The sequence below is a fragment of the Halictus rubicundus genome, chromosome 5, assembly GCF_050948215.1.
Source record: "Halictus rubicundus isolate RS-2024b chromosome 5, iyHalRubi1_principal, whole genome shotgun sequence".
In the NCBI taxonomy this organism is placed as follows: Eukaryota; Metazoa; Arthropoda; class Insecta; order Hymenoptera; family Halictidae; genus Halictus; species Halictus rubicundus.
In genome coordinates, this window is record NC_135153.1 from 6896325 (window position 1) to 6918332 (window position 22008).

Genomic DNA, 22008 nt, shown 5'->3' on the forward strand with positions numbered 1-22008 from the left:
TTTAACTTTATGGAAATTAGGCTGAACGAAACACTCCTTCTGCTGATTGCAAACGACAAAATGAGGCAATATGATAATCAGTAACCACCCACCCCTTAACCCCCTTTTTGGGTTCGCGAAATTTAAAATGGCAGGGAAATTAAAGGAATCTAACAATGTCAGTATTTCAATTGCTTCAAATCATCAGGGGAAGAGAGTCCCTCGAGTGTTCTTCTTGGTTCCTGTTTTTGACAATCGATGCACATAATTTTTACTTCTTTAATGTTCTTAATTCACAAATGCAGACCATAATATATTCCTACCACCCGGAGGTCTCCAATTTTCGAAAAAAATGTCACTCTTCGCATATGAACGACAAAGACGTGTTAATCACTGCAACCATAAAATAAATTGTACTACAAGGTGTTAACGTGTTAATTTTGCAGATCGGGCTGGCATATTGAAAAGTAGCAAGTCACAGGAGTTTTCCGAGACCTCGTCATGATCCGTCCGCGTGAACGATCGGAACGTGAATCCCGGAAGGTGTCAATGAATCCCGGATTTCCAGACAACGTCGATCTGCTTGATTGGTAGCCCGCTACTGATTCCATTGTGAACGCGGAGAAGATCCCACGCCTGGGAAACCCGTCCCGGTGGCGTTTACCCTTATCAAAACGGCGTTATTGTTGCAGGGTCGGTGGGCCCGGAATTAGCAAGCATAGGGGATCATTGCGGAAACCATAATCGCTGGGGAAAACCGAATCGTAGCCGAATCGTTGGCGAAATGAACTGTTATCTGTGTGACGAGAGGCGACCAGTGGAACGTCCAGTAGGCGGGTTTGCTTTGGTGCCCGCGACCCCTATGACCGTCGCACCGGAGAAGCGGCGGAGAAATGCCGTAAATAGGAGTAGAGTACAACCGGGAGAGTGACTCAGTCGTCTCGTGGCTCTTGATCGATCCACACGTTGCGATCTTTCCTGCTGACTTGTATCGATTTTTGTACCGTCGTTCCCGCTCGAAGACGCGCCAAGAGGATCCTGTGGTCGCTGGACCGGCGAAGCTGTTTTCTACTTTTTCGGTGCTCGACGGCGTCCCTCTTAGTGAAACATCGTGACAGCCAGAGCTCTCGTGTTTGAAGAGAAGCTGCACTTGACAGGAGGACCATCGACAGCCACGCGGCAGAGGAAGCTGCAAAGGTAAACTAGCTGCTACATCTGCTCGCGGCGCCGCGACAGGTGCGAATTTGTCGGAACTTCAACGTCCCGTTACTGCTTTTTTGTTTCTTCTCAAAGTAGCTGAAGATTGATCGTGCTGTTGCGAACGTTTTGTCTACCGCCGGGGGTATTAATAGATTTTTAATGACGACGTGGGTGACAGGAGCTTGATTGGTTTCTTGCAATTAGCGGCCGCCAGAAATATTAGTCGATTGCGTTAACGGGGATATACATAGACGACTGTGTTACGTCTAAAAAGAGGCTCAATCATTTCTTTTTTAATTAAGCACTCTGAAAGAAATTGCTAGGCTATGTCAGCGAGGACGATAATGACTATATTATACGTAAAAAGAGGCTCAATAATTTTCTGACAATTTACTGTTACAAAAGAAATTTTTGAACTATGTCAGCACGGACAGTGATGACTATATTCTATCTAAAAAGAGACTCAATAAGTTTCTGTCAATTTACTACTACAAAAGAAATTTTTAAACTATGTCAGCAAGGATAGTGATGATTATATTATATGTAAAAAGAGGCTCAATAATTTTCTGACTATTTACTATTACAAAAGAATTTGTTAAACTATGTCAGCAAGGATAATGATAATTATATTATATCTAAGAAGAGAAAGCTCAATAATTTTCTGTCAATTCACTACTACAAAAGAATTTGTTAAACTATGTCAGCAAGGACAGTGATGACTATATTATACGTAAAAAGAGGCTCAATAATTTTCTGTCAATTCACTACTCCAAGAGAAATTATTAAACTATGTCAGCGAGGATACTGATGACCGTGTAATATCTAAAAACAGTCTCGGTAATTTTCTGTCATTTGTTAATGTCAGCAAGGATACTGACGACCGGGTGAATTAGGGTGATAATTGTTACTAGCGATTGCAGAAGCGTTTATGCTTCGATGCTAATAAAAGTCACTTCAAGTAACGCAATACATGAAAATTGACTATCGATCATCTACAGGTTGTCCAAAAAATGTCGTACTTCCTTGAATGGGGTGATTCCTGAGATCATTTCAAGTAACTTTTCCCTTTGTGGAAATGTTCTCCGCGGCTCCGTTAACAAGTTGTTAACGAAAAACTCGGACCAATCGGAGCGTGGCTACAGCGGACGGATTCTGGCTCGGCCAATGCCAACGCCGCGCTCACCGGGACCTGTCGTCGAACCGAAACCCGTCCGCTATAGCCGCGCTCTGATTGGTCCATGTTTTTCGTCAATAACTCCTTAACGAAGCCGCGGAGAACATTTTCGTAAAGGAAAAAGTTATTTCAAATGACCTTAGGAATCAGCCTTTCCAAGAAAATACAGATACAAATATTTGGGACACCCTGTACATTCGTTTCTTCGAAACTTCGTCATCAAACGCATGTCTCAACACGTATATGCAAAATGTATGACGAATTTGCAACGTGTACTATGAACTGGTTCCATAAAGACATGAATAACAATGTCCACGATGACAACGTTGGTGATTATCAATTTTTCTAGGACAGCGCGTTAATGACGGGTTACACATACCGTTCGCTAACGACAATACAATTCGGAACAATTGGTTTATTATTTTCTTGACCATGATTCCTTCCCTGAACACGATTAAGAGAATCTGCGCGAACCCGCTCATTCATTGTCGCCGCGTACGATTGTATTTGCGGCACAAATAAATATGCTTCGAAATTATCAACGTTCGATTACTTAGAAGCAACAACTACGTAATTGCGTTGATAATGTCTGCGGTGCATAGTATTAATTATTCGTCTCGACTAATTTGAAAGTTACGGCATCGGTATTGTTTTCACGTGTTTATTAGTACTTAATGAGATTTTCCTGCAAATAATGCAATTTTACGAGGTAGTGAAGTTGTGGCAATAATTTTTAAATTTTTTTATGAATGAATACTATCTTAGAGTGTTCATTGTTGCTTCACATTGATTAGTTTTTCCTCCATTAATATTTAATGTGTTTGAGAGGAGCATAAACGTTTTAAAATATATAATTTTACAAGTTGAAGTTACAAAATTGGCTATATTTTTGTAATTTTTGTTTCAACAATGTGTATATTTATACCTACTCGTTTAGGTATAAATATTAATGTGTACATTTATACGTATAAGTTTAATCTAAAATGCAGTTTTTTCGTGACCTTATCAGCATTTCATTTCTAATAAATTGAATTCATTTGAAAGAATTCAATCACATAATTTTAAACGTATAGACAATATATGTGCAAATCCTATTTACCATTGAAGTATGAACGTATGATAAAATCAATCTTCAGCATGATTAATAGACAATGTTTCTATCAAGTCGAGTGATGAATGACTTTCGCCACAGGCACAGGCCAATTATCATGGTAATAATCATGAGAATGGTTAAATGTAACAGCGATTATTAAGTCTGATAATCTCAAATGTACAGTGATGTAACAATTTTAGAATATTTTGCACCGACCTAAATTTGAAAACAGGGGTCCCTAAATTTGCATAAATAATCACAGTCTATTTATAGTTCTCTAGTCACATTTGCATACGTATCTAGTCTATTTGTAGCCATCTATTCATGCACGATTACAGTCAATTGCTGCGTATTCAAATTTGTATAGATATCGACAATCTGTTTAAACACTTCGCAGAAAGGAACAAAGATAAAACAATTATGGTCGTACTGCAGCTTGCGTTAACGCGATCGGAAAAACCAGGAGTCGTTACAGTGTCGAAGACAAACAAACCACCCTGAATCTCTCGATGCGCAACCAACAATAAAAATTAATGCTGATGCGCATCCTCTACAGGCCAGCAAAGTCAACGTCAACAGATTACAACGCCATTAATCATGCATCAAAAGTATTATCTTCGATCACATTCTACCGCGATGCGAAATAAACGTTGATTCCTCCGCGATGATACTTCCATTCCATAATGATCCTCCATCCGTGAAATGATGACTAACGCCGCTGGGGTCATCGAGCTTGCGATCTTCAGGGAATTCCGCTCGCGGTTATTGCAAAGCTGCGCATTATGCCAATGCAATACGGAGATGCGACACCAACAGTGTAGATACAGTTGGACATGAAAGCGCGTGAGAGGCCTTGGATAATTGAAGTACGGAGATTGGTTGTTACTCATTGGCATCGATTGTACATACATTCTCGCGAATATTCGTTTCTGCGGAGTAAATGCAATGCACATTATGGATTTTCACTGGAAAAAATACCTTAGCTCTCCAAGATATTTTATCACCATTATACAAGGTCTCCAGAGTTTTTAGCTGACTTGTTTTATCATTTGACCACGAGTCAATTAATTTATTCAATGATTTTCTGCAATGGTATCTTTGTAGGTTTGACAATTAATAGAGAGTTTCGGGAACCCGATGGTCGGGTCGAGTTGGGTTGGGCTCCCGAAAATTTTGAGATTCCCGAAGGAATTGGGTTTCCCGAAAATATTGAGACTCCCGAAGGTATCGGGTTTCCCAAAAATTTTGAGATTCCCGAAGGGATCAGGTTCCCTGAAAATTTTGAGATTCCCGAAGGACCCGGGTTTCCCAAAAATTTCGAGATTCCCGAAGTAATCGTACTCCCAAAAATTTCAAGATTTTCGAAGGAATCGGGTTTCCTGAAAATGTTGAGATTCCGAAAATTTCGAGAATCCGGCTACTATTTCTCGAACTACTCTGCAGTGCTGTAAAGTCCTGATCCCGAAAAAATTTCGTGTTCCCTACTCGACCCGACCTGTTATTTCAGGTTCTCGCACATCCCTACGAAAAGTCAAGATCAAGATACAGTAAGCTTTAAAAAAAATGAAAAACATCGAAACACGAAAGAATCTCAACTGTCGTTCGCAGGTTTTTGTTTCTATGCAAATGAAAACGCAGTTTCTGCAAGAATAGGAATCGTGACTACGATTCTAGATCCGTAGAGTTCAGATATGCTTATCGCGATTGTATCTACGAGCGTTTCTCTGACATGCACTATGGTGCGTTCAGTATTCATTGTTAATATTTTAAGGTTCTTAATATCGTTGCAAATAAGAAACAAACTGCATTTTGTTATAGCAATATTATAGCAATATTATCGAAAATATTTTCAGTTTAGAGTTCGCATGAATGGAATTAAAAAAATATTTTTTTATCCTAAAATTTTTGTTTAAATAAAACTATTTAATATATCTAAGTAAAAATATTTAAAATCTTATTTACCACTAGGATTCTAGGAATCCAATTTTATTTCAATTGGAAAGCAACGAACAGGAACAGAATATTGTAAAATTATCAAAGTTATTGTCGAAACAAATGCTGGTATCAGACGCAGAAATTTCGACTGAGTATACTAATCGCCTAAACGCTTCTCAACCTGTTCCTCCGGAGCCCATGAGGAGTCAAGGCCCGGTTTACATCCGACGTGGGTTTTCCCAGTGGATACTCTCATACAACCGCGACATTATCTCTTACATTGCCTACAAGGACCGGTGACGTATCCGTGGCGTCTCTCGCATTGTCGCGAAATTACTGGACATAAGTCTAGACAATAATGGACCGATTGTTCTGGCCAACGAACAAAAGAAATTCATTAGTTCTTTTAGCCCTGAGGCGATCCTCAAGAAATAAAATGAATGACGCAACATGGATTCCTGTTCTATAGAAATTCTATAGATTGAAATTTATTGGAAATTGATATTGGAATTCTATTTAGGTCCCTATATGGTTACAGAATTTGTAAACTATGAAAAATTATTGGCATTAAGGGTACTCGTTATTTCGCATTAACAATTTTAGTCTAAACGTAATTCACACGGTTGAAACATTAAGTATAAAAGAGAAGGATTTTTAATTAATTCTAGTTCGGACTTTAGTAACACAAAAAAATTTGTATCGAATGGATCATTAAATGGACTTTCATATTCTCTAAAAAAATGCGTAAAGCGCTTCAGCAAGATACTGATTTATCCATGCCATAAACGATCGGAATAAATTCTTTCAACTGATAAAAAAGGAATACCGCCGGAATGGAAATGATTATAAATACAAAAATCGTTCGTTTAAATTTTTTTCTTGCATTTCTGCATATTTGATTCCTCGTTTCTTAAGAGCTGAAAGCATAAAACTTCTGTACGACATTCGTTTATGAAATCTATTATGCCTACAATGAAAACCAATCGGAGTCCCAATAAATGCAAATTGCAATTTGTATAAAAACCTTGTATAGCGTGCCATCGATCATCTCAACGTGAGGATTCTTTAACATATTAATGATGCTTCTCACAGAAACCTAAACTGTAGAGTAAATACCACTATACTATTAAATACCGGGAAAAACGAGAGGTGAACAGTAATCCTCTACCATTTGCATAATCCAATTATTTATTTGCAACTTGGAAGCCCAGGCACGGCAGCCTGATCCCTACAATATGGCGGCGTTCGTTCTGAAAGTGTCGAAGACATAACGAACCGAATCGACCTCTTGTCGGACAATTTTCTAAAAGCTATAGAAAATTTATTTTATAGGTATTGATTTTTAGTTAGAATAAATATTTATAACAGAAAAATTTGCTTTCAACTTAAGAGAAGTGAATAACATACATATATCCAGCAATACAGTGATTTCTCTATATATGTCGCCAAGACCTGGATGATAAACGTCGCGGAATTATCCCCACTACCGCGGAATATACCCCGTGAGGGGCCACGAAGCTCCGAGAGGCCTCGGACATATATCGAGAATTCGCTGTATTTACAAACGCTTTTAAAATCCGTTCATTAACAGTTAAGGGTTTCAACAAATCACTTAGAACAATTTAACATTTTCTTTTGGAATTGTTATTATTTAAGAGAACACGATTTCCTCGTCGATACAATACAATTATCGGAAAGCGCTCTGGACAGGTTTCAAAAATTAATGGCAGGAAGCCGTGCACGTTTTCCTCGTGCGTAATTGTTTATGTTCAACGAACCAGGAACTCCGCACGTCACAGTGCACTCAATAACATTCCTCCGTGCCTTCACGGTCAGCTATTTGCGGTTTTCGTGTCGTTTGTCGTTGAAAAATTAGCGGAGATTGCAGACCGCAATCAAACAAAACAAAAAAACCGCGATAACGCGAGCGAAGAAGGAAATTTATAAGGCCTCGAGATGGCGTCACAGGAAAGTGGTTAATTGAAAGCTTTGTTGTAATTTGCATCGGCCGCTCTTATCGACAGATACGTTCTGCAATTAACACTTCCGGTTTCCGATCGCTACCTCTGACTCTATTTTCGCTGAACAATAAGATCTTCGTTTCGCAAGTGACGACGAACGTCTTCCAAAGGATAGTGATCTGAGAAACATCGATACAATAGTGTAACTAAGATACAGTATGTAAATCGTGTTACCTCGTTAACCCTCGGACTCCTACGAATTCTAAACCTATGCCGGAGTCATTTCTGACCCACGCCGATATTTCACTACAGTTTTCATTCGATATAAGACGATGGCTCGGGACCGGCTTTGCTCGTATTTCCGATGAAGAAGAAGAGTATTTTCTTATTTCGAAATAAAAACCATCGTCTTATATCGGAATAAAATTGTAATTAGTTAGGAGGGCGATCCAACATTCGAACCAGTGTCGCCAGATGAGGGGAGGTAGCACGAATCGAGGGGAAAAAGTTACCCCCTCTCTGCCAGCACCGGCGTTTACGCGACAGTGCCGAAACGCGTCACGTGACTGGGCCGAGGAAGAAGTATGGGGGAATAGCGCGGTAGAAGGGGAAATTAGAGTGGGAGAACAAGTCTTGATCTGGCGACACTGATTCGAACGCTAGCCATCTTGTCCATGAGAAAACAAGAATTATTATTCGAGTCCATGGCGGTAAACGAGTTTCATGATTTTATCTATGGAAAAATCAATGTGTGTCGATGATATTGGTTCCGATGGCTCGGTTCTGATCGCATTTTTTATACCTACTTGACAACTGGAACGCAGATGCACTTCTGTTATTTCCTCAACATAGAAACTCGGAAAATAACATAAATTTATTGTTAGACTGCGGATTTTATACATTTGTTATAAGTGAACTCTGGATCTCTATGCAAAATAAACAGTTTGCGCAACAACTGCAAAACGCGGGAGCTAAAGATTATATTTTTCATTAATAATTTTAATGTAGTCGAAATAATATATTAATACTTCTGAAGTCTTTTAATCTTTTCACTGTTTCAAATAGCATCCACTCATTTTTCTCAAAAATATATAAAACCAATAATAATGTCTATTATTTTCATTGTCTTGAAATTACTAAAGGAAGGATAAGAATTTGATTTGTCTAACATTTCTTGTAATTTATATAGACAACTGTTATTTTACATAAAAATAAAAAAATGAGACGTTTATACAATTTTATATTTCTTGTAGCAATTTTTATGTTTACTAGTAGCTTATATATTTAATTATGAGTGACACTTAAACAACTAAAAAATTAATAGTCAGAAATTGTCAGAAATTAAAATTCATTGAGAATGTATTTCTCCTTTCAGTGTGACAATATTCGGAAATTCTTCGCGTTTTTAAAGAAAGATGTTTAAATTACAATCACGTAGAAGTAGTTTCGATTCGCACGTTCTGAAATGTGGTTATTTAAATACTCGTCAATGTTTAGTCCATTTATCGGAATATTCTTGAATTGTTAATACCGTCCGAGAGAGACGCGAATAAAAATCAACGTTCTATATTTGATGATAGCGTAATAAAAGAACCCAACCAGCTAGTAGCGGTAAGATGGCAAACCGGTTTGTTGAATTCACAAATCTGCCTAAGTTATTTACATCAGACCTTAGAGTCTTTCCACCAGACCCTACAAGACTACAAAATCTTCTGTATCTTTAATTTAAACGTACCTCTTGAAATCCACGTTATTCTTTTTATTAATATATAATGGTATAATACAAATATAAATATTAAAAATATCCGTAAAATTTTTGAAATTTTTTGGAAGTACGAATTCTCTCAATGGGACAGAATTAATTTAAAAGAATGATATTCAGTGGAAAAGTTCAATAGTTTACCCCAACGTTTACATTGAAAGTACTGATATAGAATAATTGCGTCTTAAAATAATTTTCCCGTCTCAGTTCCGAATTGTTCACCAAAATAGAATAAAATCGCTGATTTCGCAATAACGTTATCTGAAAATCTTAATGCAATCGAACCCAGTTGCCATAATATCCGGTAGAAATTACCTTCATAAACGATAATTACATTGATAACTACACGGACGGACTGTAATACCAAACTGTCGCATAAATCTTGCATACGAATAATAAAAACAGTTCGGACAATTACCAGCTTCCTAAAAAGTCGAAGTACAATAGAATTGTACTCAATTAGTCGTTCAAGGCCAATTTTCTTAACAGCTTTGCATAAAAATTATGACGAGGCTGCTTCGCGACGACCTTGATGCGTTGAGTCGGTTTTCTGTAAAGGTTGCGAGAACATAACTTTCCTTTAAATTCGCCAAGCGGCCGATGCTAATTATAAAAGGAGGGCGTTGCAAAAGCACAGAAATTCTAAGTAAATACCAAAGACCAAAAAAAGAATTTACAATCCTCTTTTTCGTATTTTTTAAATTCCTGTAAATATTAAAGAGCGTCTTGATAGTCTCTTGAGTGTTGATAAATTCTAAATAAATTAAATAATCAATTAAATTCTTTTAATTTTTCTGTTTCAAATTACACCCACTAATTTTTCCATAAATGCATGAAATTCGCAGTCTAATTGTTACTAATTATTTAATTGTTCTTCTGTCGTTACAGACATGATGTTCAAACTGATGTTTCTTGGCCTTCTGGCCTGCACTTCCGGTCAGTGGGTCAATCCAGATGAGTACGAGAAGTTGAAGACCTCGATGCAAACTCCATTATCGTATTCTGCTAATCGTCCAAGTCCTCCGGTACAGAGTTCCTCTACTCCAATAAATTTGTCATATCAAACCCCACCTCAAATAATAGTTCAAGGACTTCCCAGAAGACCTGCACCAACACCACCGTCGCAAATAATAGTGCATGATTTTGCCACCAAAACACGAATACCGCAGCAATACTCTAGCAGTGCTGCAGCAGCTGCTCCGCAGCAATACTCTGGCGGTGTTCAACAAGCTGCTCCGCAGCAATACTTTGGCAGTGTTCAACAAGCTGCTCCGCAGCAACAGCCTATTGGTGCTCCAGCAGCTGCTGTAAGCGCACCTGATAACAGCGTACTGCAAGAGTGGGACGATCATGTAAGCAAATTCATAGTTGCACAGTTGCATGGGTGCTCCGAGCACTTTTTAGTGCATGCATACACGAAGAAGGTGGAAAGAAGCATGGAAAAATGATATTCATAAAAGTCTCTCTTTGTCTGATTGCAATTGTACTTTACAACTTTTTACTCAACTTTATCTTCACGAAGAAGAGAATTAGATAGTCACAATTTTTTGAAATAAAATTTTACTCTCTGTGCCAACAAGTTATGTATCATTTAAATACGGAATACTCTCTTCTAGATACAGTTCGTAGCATTATATCCAGATAGCACTCGGACGTTCGTACCGGACCTTCTGTACGTCCCAGATACGTCCAAATAACGTCCGTACAAAGGTCTCAGTTCGAACGCAGGACGTCCATAGGAGGTATCGTGCGGATGTCCTATGGACGTCCAAAACTTAGATCCTGTGGATGGCCTTGGGACATAAAAACGGACGTCCTTAGGACGTCCGAAATTCATTTACTTAAAACATGGACGTCCCTGAGACGTCCGAAAGTTAGGTCCCATTGGACGTCCGAAATTTAAGTCCCTCGGACGTAGGACGTGTGGACGTAAACTGGACATAAAACGGACGTCCTATGGACGTACGGTGCTATCTGGGTAATGATCGGTACGAGTACGACAATCGGTGATAGTTAATAAATTTAGATAAATATTAACTATTTAGACAAGTACTAACTATTTAGATAAATTCTAAATTATAATTCTGTTTGAATTTCAGGTAAACGATATCATCGTGAAAGGACTGATAAAGTTCAGTCTGGATGTCGACCGAGAAATCTCTAGGACCCAGGGTACTTCGTCGACCGTGCCACCAAGCAACGTAGTCTTCTCGCCGATCAGTGTTGCGGTAGCACTCTCGCTCGTCCTTGCGGGTTCTGCGGGCAGAACCTTCGACGAGGTTGCCAGGGTCCTTGGACTTGAGTCCGGAATTGACATCTCTAGGAACTCGGAGATTGTTCATCAGATGTTCGGCATAATGTTGGCTCAACTTCATAGCAATTTGGCAAACGTCGCAGGACCTCGTCTGGACTTTGCTACGGCCGCGTTTGTGCAGGTATGACCCTTCTGATACTGTCGTTTCTCCCGTCAAAATTAAAAAATGGTAGGAGACGATCCTCGACTAAATTTTGCAGAATTTTTTCTTGGAACTTCATCGAATTCCCTCAAAAACTAGGAACGAAATGATAAAACTCTTTTGATACTAATGATTTTTTCATGCAATTTTTACTATCATATTCCTGACACTTTTCCGTTTAAAATGAGTACAAACACGACACAATTCTGATCGCATTTACTTGCATAATTCGCGATATAGTAGAATCTCTATTATCCGAACTAATCGACGAAACAGTTACCGAGCTGCAATGCTAGATTGCGGCAAGTTTCTTTTACAAATGTCCATCGATCCAGAGGTTTAGATTCACCCCTAGGACGGATGACCATTGCTTTTGTTATGATTGATACGATTGAATTGTGTTAAAAAGAAATTATGTTTTTTAAAAAATCGTTCGATGTTGTCGATTTTTAACGATCGGAATTGTAACGAGCGAATGTTTCGGAATATAAAATCCCAAATCGAGAGTTAAAATAAGAAGAGCGGCTATAGTTAATTGTTCAAAATATTATAAACAATAAATTCATGTCTGTGCATTAGGACCAGTATCCGATTCTCCCGCAATTCAAAACAATCAGCCAAAAAGTGTACGGGAACGAAGTGATCAACGTAGACTTCGCAAGAAGAGGAAGAGCGATCCAGCAGTTGATCAATATGTGGGTAAAACAGAAGACTAGGGGCAAGATCGACAGTATCCTAAACGATGCGCCATCACCGGACACCACATTGATCCTTTTGTCAGCACTTTATTTCAATGGGGAGTGGAATCAGCACTTTTTGCAAGGCGCAACTAAGAGGTTCGTTCTTCCATTTTCAGAACACAATCGTTCGAGACATTTGTCGAAAATTTAATTTCGTATCATAATTGTCATTTCAATAAATAACTGTAGTATCTCCGAATCTAAATGAATCAAAATAATCCGTGAACGTTAACGAGAGATAACATCATACTCTATCAGAAAATCTGAAAAAGAACAGAAAGATGAACAAGAAAAAAAGAAAATGCCAAGAAGATATATGTTACCAAACAAAGAAAATTAAAGATTCTACTTCGAACCATATATATATTTTTGTTTTTAATTGTTCAGGAAGCCATTCTTCGTCGAACCAAACTCGCCCATCACCGTAGACATGATGTACAACGGCGGCCAGTTCCCATTCTACGAAGACAGACAATTAGGTGCAAAAATCATCGGCTTACCTTACAAAGGCCACCAGGTAAATATCTATCTATTTAAACGACATAAATCACTGTGTCTGGTCAAGGTTTATCGAATTTCAAAAATCAGGTGTAAGAATTTCCGGAGTTTTGGCAATGTTGGAATTGAAAAATCGGTCTTCCCAAAACTCGATTTTAGCATAATCCATAGTCCCGAGATAGTGGAAGCAAGATATACCAACAGCTCATGATCATTTCGAGTGCCTAAATGTCGGTATTAACACTAGGTTTACGGAGCACTAAAAGTGAGTGTTTTCCATTATTTTATAAAAATAAGAAGAATGTGTCTATCCAAGTTTTCAGCCACTTTTAAAATAATATATACCTAAAGAAATAAATTTGTTGTGTAATTCCACGTAGATGGATCTTCACAATCTCAATAATCGTAAATTAAAAATATTCGAACCCGTAAGCCTAGTGTTAAATGTCAACAAACTTGCTGAACCCGGCGATGTAGACAGTTACCATAACTCACAATCTACACTGTCCATCGAGCCCCTTGCTCTACAGTCCGCAGCCTATAATCACAGAATCTGCACAAAGATTCCGAGCAAACATTCCGACCTTCGCGCAGCCATCACTTCCGCGTGCCACTTCAACGGTTCTCATTCTTTGCAGACCTCAATGTACGTCGTTCTACCGAACGAGCCGGGAGCTAAAGCCCTGCGCGGTTTCCTGAACCGACTGAGCCTAACCAACATCGAGAGCCTGATAAGAAACATGAGGAACGAAACCTGCATCATCGCTCTTCCTAAAATGAAACTCTCCAGTACCCTAAGCCTGAGTGGAACTCTAGCAAACCTGGGTCTAACGTCTCTGTTCGACCCTACAACCGCTGATCTGAGCCTAATCTCTCAACCTGTGAATGGTGGTAGACAACCGTCAGTAAACACAACTATTGAGTCTCGTTTTATGCAAGGGTCCAACGACCCGCAGGACGGTGGTCCAACAGTTACGATACCACCTCACATGTTGAGAAGTAATCACTTCGCCTACACTGACAAGAAGTGGGGCTACACGGTGGAGCAATGGCCGACCGGGTTTTCCATCAAAAAGCAGCGACAGTCTCGCAGTTCCGAGGTCAGGAAGGCTCGGAAGACTGAAGAGAGCAAAGACTCTTACAAGGTGGAGGGGTCCGAGGCCGGAGAAGCGAAGGTCGTAAATCTCGAGGCGAACAAGTACCGTTTCCAGGCGAGACAAAGGACGAGGAGACAGAGCAGGCCGCTCAACCAGGACTTTCTCAACTATATCAAAGACCGGAATTTCCCTTCGTACGGCGTGGATGAACTCAGGAACTCCGCGAACCTGGTGAACCCGCATATCTTCGCGTCAGACGTGCTCCACAAAGTGGAAATCGAGATCACGGAAATAGGCACAGAGGCTGCTGCCGCGACCGGCGTGATCCTGGAACGTGATGGAAGCCAGAAGAGATTAGTGGCGAACCGACCGTTCTTCTTCTTCATCAGGCACGACGTCACGGGACTCATCCTCTTCTGGGGCACCGTGAACTCCCCCACGCCTAGCTACTGAGTGATCCAGTGATCTAAGGGACTTTTTGCGATTAAATGATCGCCCCAGAACGAATCTCGCCGTGCCTGGTCACGATTAGGGGGGAAGAACCGTTTTACAGACGTCTATGAACAGGAACATGCCCACTTGCAACCTGACGAGATGTTAGGCAACGGGGGTTTAGTAAAAACAGTTGTGAGTGCTTCCTTGAAAGGTCTTCCTTTGTTTGCAGGCATTCGGAAATTTTTATAGAGAAATCGGCCGACCGTTTTGTATTGAGGTTTTGCATACGTGTTTTCTATTATTTGAACTATACGGTAGAATTTTTTGAAGTCGAAATACTTGAAATTGCAGGAGTTATAGTTCCTTGAAAAGGGGCGGATAGAATGTTCCTCAATACGTTTACCAAGTAAACGCGACACTGAATAGGATTCTGCTAACGTGTCTGGTTATCGCTTGCTTTTTCTACTTACGTAAGTAGTAGAACGCTTAAACACAACTGTACGCATAACTGATAAGTAGACTGAGAGCATTTATGGAAATTTAACTGTAGCGAGAATACAAAGTAGAATAGAATTTTTATTTTACTTTTTTTTTAAATACAGGGTGGCCCAAAAGTCGCTAGACTGAAAATGGAACCTTTTGAATTTAAAAAAGTTCTGATTTATTCTTTTATGTCGAATAGTGTATAGTATTATGTTGGATTGCAAGTTGGTGTCCTTCTTTAAGTTGCTGGACGTTAATAATGACGATTCAAGCGAGAGTTCAAAGGCGTCGTACCTTGAAGACAGTATTGAGTATGGAACGACTATTACGAATACCAACCTGATCGTGACCTCCGCATCTTACTTTCTATTTAATCAATACTATTTGCCATTGCTTACCGCGGTAACTTCGACCATGTTTACGTGTGCGTCTGTCTTCATGGACACTGTTAGGCATGCGGGTGATTACCATTAGGAAACCGAGTTACGTGAGAGGATTGAGTAAAGCTTGCCTGATTCAGAGCGCGATACGATTGGGAGAGATGCTTCTATATGACTTATTTATACCATTTTCCTTGATTCGTCGCCATCGTAGATGCTACACGTACCGATACGACATTATTAATCTAGCCATAATTGTTTATGGTAGACACGTCTGTATTCCTAATAAAACAGTATTTTCTAAACGCTACAGACTGTCCGTATGCTATCCCATGCGCAGTTCAATGTTGCATCATTGAATGCTAATCTCAGTAGTGTCAACATTCAGTTATTAAAAGGATTGTTTTATATAATCGTGATGAATAAACGGTTTCAAAATACCATGCTGCATTAGTCACTGTTCCGACGATTCATATCTAAACATCGGTTGAGTTTAATTAAACGACGTAGAATTTATTGAGATTAAAAGTATTTGAACGGTCACAGTACACTGAGTTTTATTTATTTTTAATAATTATATTTTCTCAGGAAATCCATGGTTTAAGAACTAAACTTCCATTAAATTGTTGCTTCGTCAATGGTGATTATTATATCAGTTAACGTATCAACAAAACCAATTTAACCCTAACAATATAAAACGATTGATTATCTTTGATAACAAATCCATTCGACTGAGATACGTCAATTTTGTTCTTTTATTCAAGATATTTTACAATTGATAATACAAAGACTATAATCCGATGCAACAGAAATAAATTGAAAATCTTTGTCTGGACGGCTGTATAACAATTTATAAGAAAAATTTTCCACGTACATACATATATAACTTTTACAGGATATGTAGCCTCGAATCATACAAAAAATGTTATGCAATTAATTTTATATATATATATGCATAAGTACAACCGTCTCGCAATTAAGTAACTTTGTCTATCGAAAACAACATCTTTTTGCAATACACAGAATCGGGTTTAGTAATTTGTAAACTGAAAATTCTTTTATTCGATACTGATCATCCTATGACAGTAATCGATTATGAAAATATTTGTCCTGTGTATTTCAAGTTTCAATAGTCTAAAAGTTTTATAAACTTTGAGTAGTATAATATTCAATGTTTTTTTTTTTAGAGACTTTATATTATTGTGACTGTTCTCAAAAAGAACTTTTCGTTTAGGGCGTTAATACGCAGAACATCGTATTATCGAGACAATTTATTCCGTAATCCGAAATAATAGTAGTCGTAAACTTCATTCCTGAATAGAATCTTTGTTAAATACTTGGAACAAAAAATATTTATTACACTTTTTCTTGGCTTAGATTATATCATTTTTTCTTCGCGGCGCTATTATTTTGAACAATCCCAAATATGCTACAATTTTCCCCTGGACATTCGTCTGTACTAGATAGAATAAACAAAATGAAACCATACACGATACCGAACGCAACGTGTCTACACGATACGTATCAGGCTTAGGCACATTTTCTTTAGAATAAAATAGATAATAAATCAATATAAATAATTTATTATTTATATTTTAGAAATAACATAGAGAAACTGACTTAATTTTCTATAAACTTCAAATAAAATGACAAATAATCTCACATGAGAGGCTGTGATAAGGTTACCTGTTACTTTATTTGAATTTTTTCAAACTACCATTGTAGAAAACAAAAACAGCCTCTTAGCAAGACACAGATACTAGCTATATGTAGTGTTTTGTATTTGAAAAATTATTTGAGTGAAAATTTATTCAAATACAAACCAAGAAATAAATTAAAGAAATTATTTTATTTCACAGCCAAACAATAAAATAACATCTAGACAAAGAAAATCGAAGCCTGATAGGTACGCAACCGTTCTACGCCCATAAAACAAAACTATCTCGTACTCTGTTCACAATACCACGTCGAAATGTTCACGTAAAAAGATTGTTCCAAAGAGATCGCACGTAATTTTATGTTACTTACATTAAATGGGTATTCTAATCGCATATCACTTTAGAATAGCCGAACGCTTTATATCTTTGTAATCAATCTATAACATTTAATACTTTTTACACGCAAAAATTTTGTTCCGACTTATTGAATACTGCTCTGTGGACCTATCAACGGGAATATCTGCGTGATTTTACCGATCCCCTTGGTGCGACCCTCCCTTAACAATAGCCGCATACCAACGTGCAGATATTCCGGATGGTTGACGAACCTAAACAGCACGGAAGCTTTGTCGTTCGTCTGAAGACCTCTATCCTTCGCATCCATTATCCCCTTGATGATGCACGTCTGCCTCACGTTCCCAACGTGCACTGTCGTTTGGAAACCAGAGTATATTGCTGTCGCGTGGTACACTATTAATACAGTTGCCTGAAAAAGTTCCTTAATCAGAATAATCACCCAGGCTTTTGTGATTGGTTGCATCTAATTTTCAATTTCGATTGAAGAATCAATTAAGAAATTAGGAGTTGGAGTGAGGACAAAATTTTGAAATTACAGAGCAATGGTATCAGTACGCTGTAGCACACATACTTGAAAAAAAAGTGTCGCATGTGGCTGATCCCATAGTGATACCAGAACCATCCCCGGCCGAAGATGAGGCAGGGGAGGGCTGCAATTATTAGGCGGCGCTAACGTTAGACTGGCGCTTTGTGATGCTCTGACTAAGCAGCACGGTGCTTTATTGCGATGTAGACTGACGACCTTGACAGGACTGAACTCCCCATCTGGCAGTGGCCCTACCAGTAGTCGAGTGCCAGGAGCGATCGCACCTTTTACGAGCAATCCGCCTAAAACAGGTTCGTTTAAACCTGCTACCCTATAATAAAACAAACAAACAAACGCATTCCTTTTGTGATCTACCAACGGGAACCTTTCGATACAAGTATGCCTATGTACCTGAACGTTTCATCGATTTGAAACAGGCAGGATTCTGATTCGGAATCCGTGGAGTTCACGTCGTGCGGAGACAGATTCTTAATAAAGTTCGTCAAATTCTCGAGACCCTCTCCCGTGACGCAACTTACATTAAACACTGGTATCACATCCGATTCATAGTCCCACGATATGTGGCCGTCGTTGTACATTAATAACTGTTTCGAATAACCCTGTGCGCTAATCGCGTTCTCTAATTGAGTTATGGTTTCCGTGGTGTTGCAGAGACCAAGGTCAATTTTGTTTACAACTATGAAGATTGGAAGTCCTAGGGTAAGACACAAAGCCATGTGCTCCTGCGACGCTTCATTCATAGGTGGTGCTACGACTAGCATTACGTGGTGAGGTGAATATCCTGGAAGACAACGGCAGATGTCAATTCGATGAATTATGAACTCGACCGTTACAGAAATAACTAGACTGCGAATTTTATGCATTTATGAGAAAATCGAGGTGGTGCAATTGAAAACATTTAAGAATGCTGATGTAGATACTATTGTCAACTTATCTTTTCTCTGTGTCTTTGAATTGATGTAAACAATTTTGTATTTTGCATAAACGCAGTCTAGAAATAACATCCGAGATATCGTACCGGTAAGACCTAGAACCGTTGTCCTTAAATATTTACGATGCCCAGCGAGATCTATAAACGTCACCACTTTCGAAGCGTGCTCGCATATTTCTTCGGCAGTCGCCATTTCCGCATAATTTAAGACGTGTCCTTCGCTATCGAACCCTATGATTTCATGCGAAATCGAGGAAGTACGACCCGTCTTTATTTCGTGAAGGTGTCGCAGCATATTCAGCCTCGCTCTTCCTCTACCATTATCTAATTCACCCTGCGTCAGTACACCTGTATACATTGCGAATGTGTTAGCACTTGGGCTTCGGTTGCAGTGTTATCGACTTAGATGAGCAACAAGCGTGGCAGAGTAAACACTAAGTATATTTCTCTACCTTAAATGTCCTCTGCTAATCCTCTCACCTAAGAGAGTTGACTTCCCAGCATCCTGTGCGCCAGTCACAGCTAGTCTCAGATCAACGATACTATCCTGATCCTCTCCGTCCCCCTTTCTCAACTTTTTCACCAAGATTTCTGCCACACTCCTTTCCTCCTTCTTGTTACTGTGTGTGGATATATCTTTATTTTTAGAATTGGCAAGTCTTTCACGTAATATAGTTGTAGTAGCACCTAGTCTAGCTGCCATGTCGTTTAAAGTCTTCAAGGAAGCTTTCATGTCCTCTCTTGTTAGACCCGTCAGCCTTCCATTATCCTCCACACCTAATCATGAAAAGTGCAAAAGACGAAGCAATGAATGGATCATTCGTATTTATGTATAATCGATGGGAATGATTTAATTTGCACCAATTTGATAAATAGCCTCTCCATGACCCTCCCTAAGCCTCCACTTCATCTGCGTTACTAGGTGCTCAAACCGTTGACTAGATGGATTGATTAACTTGAGTTTGTACTCAATGTTGCCTTGTTCCGGCTCTGGTGGCAATCTTTCCTCCTGGTCATCGTCGGTGCTGGAATTCTCGCAATCTGACATTCCATTTTCCTCGTTTTCAGAGTCGTTCCATGTTTCCTTCCGCGTGTCCCTTTGACTGCCTGGACCAAACAGTTCCAAGAACGAGTCCATATCTGGAAAAACAAAACAATAATTCCTATAATATCCATTTCTAATGTAAAATAACTTTCTCTGGCAACGAACAAACATAATTGGATCTATTGGGAAGGTCAAAATACAGGCTATAGCTTGTGACATAATATTGCATCATACTTGGCTATTATGTCATTTACAATATATGATACATATTTATACAAAAGCTACTATTTAAACATAACAAACTGAACTCACAAATTGTTTTACAATACTTCTAATTTAGTAAATTTGTTATACGCGCTAATGGAATACTATAAATCTGTCAAAGCCATTTTGACATATGTAAATAACAATTGTAGTAAACTAGAATTTTACGAATAATTTCATTGTTAACCAAAATTTTTATTGTATCTCGAAGTGTGTAATATTCTACTGTGACATTTCCGTTGTATAAATGCATTCCATTGTTGCATCACAAAGCGTCAATGTTGACACAACGATTTCGAAAATGAGAACGAGTTCGATCTTTTTTATTTTATGTTTCATATCGTTTTCTTTCTTTTTTTTTTCTTACGAGGTGATATTAAATTTAACTTACTTTAGAAGTTCATCAGTACGCGCTTCGATATCCGGCGTGTATCCGCGTCTCTGTCAATCGCGATATTGCATTTAATTTGACGGTAAACAGCTCCCGTTATCGCATGTTTAGATCGGTCTCTTTTACACGGTATTCAAGGTTCAATCGAACTTGAATCGCATTCAAAAGGACAAGATACAGTGGAAAACGCTTGAGCGCGCCAAACCGACATACATATCGCATTACGCTTCAACAACTGCATACGCATGTAGTGGTGGCACTGACATCCCACATATATGCTTTCAAATATCGATCTAATATTGAATTGAACCGAAGAAAAAATTATCGTTTCTTCATTATCTTCTCAAGATAACTATTTTCCACAAAAGGTGATCCATGTTCCGAAATTAAAAATGTTTAATGATAAAGACCCTCATCACAAATGAAAACGATTGTAGCGCGATCGTTAAATTAAAAAAAAATTATTTGTTATTTTATAAAAGTTTAATTTTTTTCATTCTATTATTTATTTTTTTTTTTAATCGAACTATTTTCCTGTTTCTGTTATCAGTTTCTAGGAAAAGCCACTATTTTCATTGTACTATCTTTAATTCTTCATACACATTGTGCGTTATCAAATGTTTTGTATTTGTCGCAATAGAACGATTATTTTTATAGATATACCGTACTGCGCCTTTAATAAAATCGGTACTGTGATTGCAATGTATATTCCGCATTCTTATTCAAGATATTTCAGAATTTCTAAATTTATATAGTTATTTCTGTACAGATGGTCTTAATACTTGATCGCTGTAGGGCTAGTGCTAATAGCTATTAATTGTTATTAATTTCGATGAGCTCGGATAATTTTCATTGAGCATTCAGATATCGAATTTTTCAGCATCGTCAATATATACATTGCATCAGTCCCATCAGTGCCGATGTACTATACCGCGTAACACAGTGGCAACAAAACTGTGTGCAAACAAAGTACATATTCGTGGAACACAGACGAAGATCCAACTGCATATGGAACTGTGATGGAAAGCGATTGCGTTCGCAGAATCGATAGTAACTTGGATTCGAAAGAATACAACGTTTACGAGCGTCAATAAACGAAAAATGACAGCTAGACGACAGCGAAAACATTCGACATGACCGCGCATTTACGCACGACGATTTAATCAGAAAAATGTCCGAGACTTACTGCATTTTACAAACGGTAGTTTCCCTTGCCGTCTGCTGCGCACTCCCGAAAATGATATTTCGTTCAACACGTTCGGCGATGTTGAATAACACACGCACCTTTCACTTTCCCTCCCGTTTTTTAACACTCGACCGTGCGCAAATCGGTCGAGATCAGCCCGTTACCAGCCCGCTGTATCATCCTGAGCACGAAACAGACTTAGTCTCAAGTTGACGCGATCTTAGATGACGCTAAAACTTACAACAAATGGTTCTTGAATCAATCGACAGGGGGCTAGCAACGTCAGACATTTCCCGCTTGTACTCTTGAGTATTGTCAGTGGTAAACGACGGAGCGAATTTTAAAAGTATCATGAAAACAATCTAAATTCCACAGCTGGCTAGACAATCAATTGGGAAGTAGTTATGCAAAAGCGACTCGAAAAGAAAGAATGAAA

General features: G+C 38.6%; 2 protein-coding genes across 4 annotated transcripts; one reads left to right on the plus strand and one right to left on the minus strand.

Moving 5' to 3' along the window:
• The first annotated feature begins 666 nt into the window (after window positions 1-666).
• LOC143354086 (serine protease inhibitor 28Dc) lies at window positions 667-15503 on the plus strand. The gene is made up of 6 exons (XM_076787828.1): window positions 667-1176; window positions 9993-10456; window positions 11204-11539; window positions 12140-12396; window positions 12688-12817; window positions 13437-15503. Exons 2-6 carry the CDS (start codon window positions 9995-9997, stop codon window positions 14346-14348), a joined length of 2097 nt encoding a protein of 698 aa, XP_076643943.1. The 5' UTR covers window positions 667-1176; window positions 9993-9994; the 3' UTR covers window positions 14349-15503.
• Window positions 15504-15733: 230 nt separating this feature from the next.
• LOC143354087 (GTP-binding protein 2) lies at window positions 15734-21798 on the minus strand. Of its 3 annotated transcripts, none has more exons than XM_076787831.1 (7): window positions 21671-21798; window positions 19548-19826; window positions 19167-19463; window positions 18774-19034; window positions 18146-18536; window positions 17780-18065; window positions 15734-17617 (listed from the first exon to the last, which is right to left on the minus strand). In XM_076787831.1, the coding sequence occupies exons 2-7, from the start codon at window positions 19822-19824 to the stop codon at window positions 17333-17335; spliced, it is 1797 nt and encodes a 598-aa protein (XP_076643946.1). In that variant the 5' UTR covers window positions 19825-19826; window positions 21671-21798; the 3' UTR covers window positions 15734-17332. The 3 variants fall into 3 exon arrangements, with proteins under 3 accessions (XP_076643946.1, XP_076643944.1, XP_076643945.1); XM_076787829.1 differs by having other exon boundaries at window positions 21573-21786; XM_076787830.1 differs by lacking the exon at window positions 21671-21798 and adding an exon at window positions 20387-20780.
• Window positions 21799-22008: the final 210 nt, after the last annotated feature.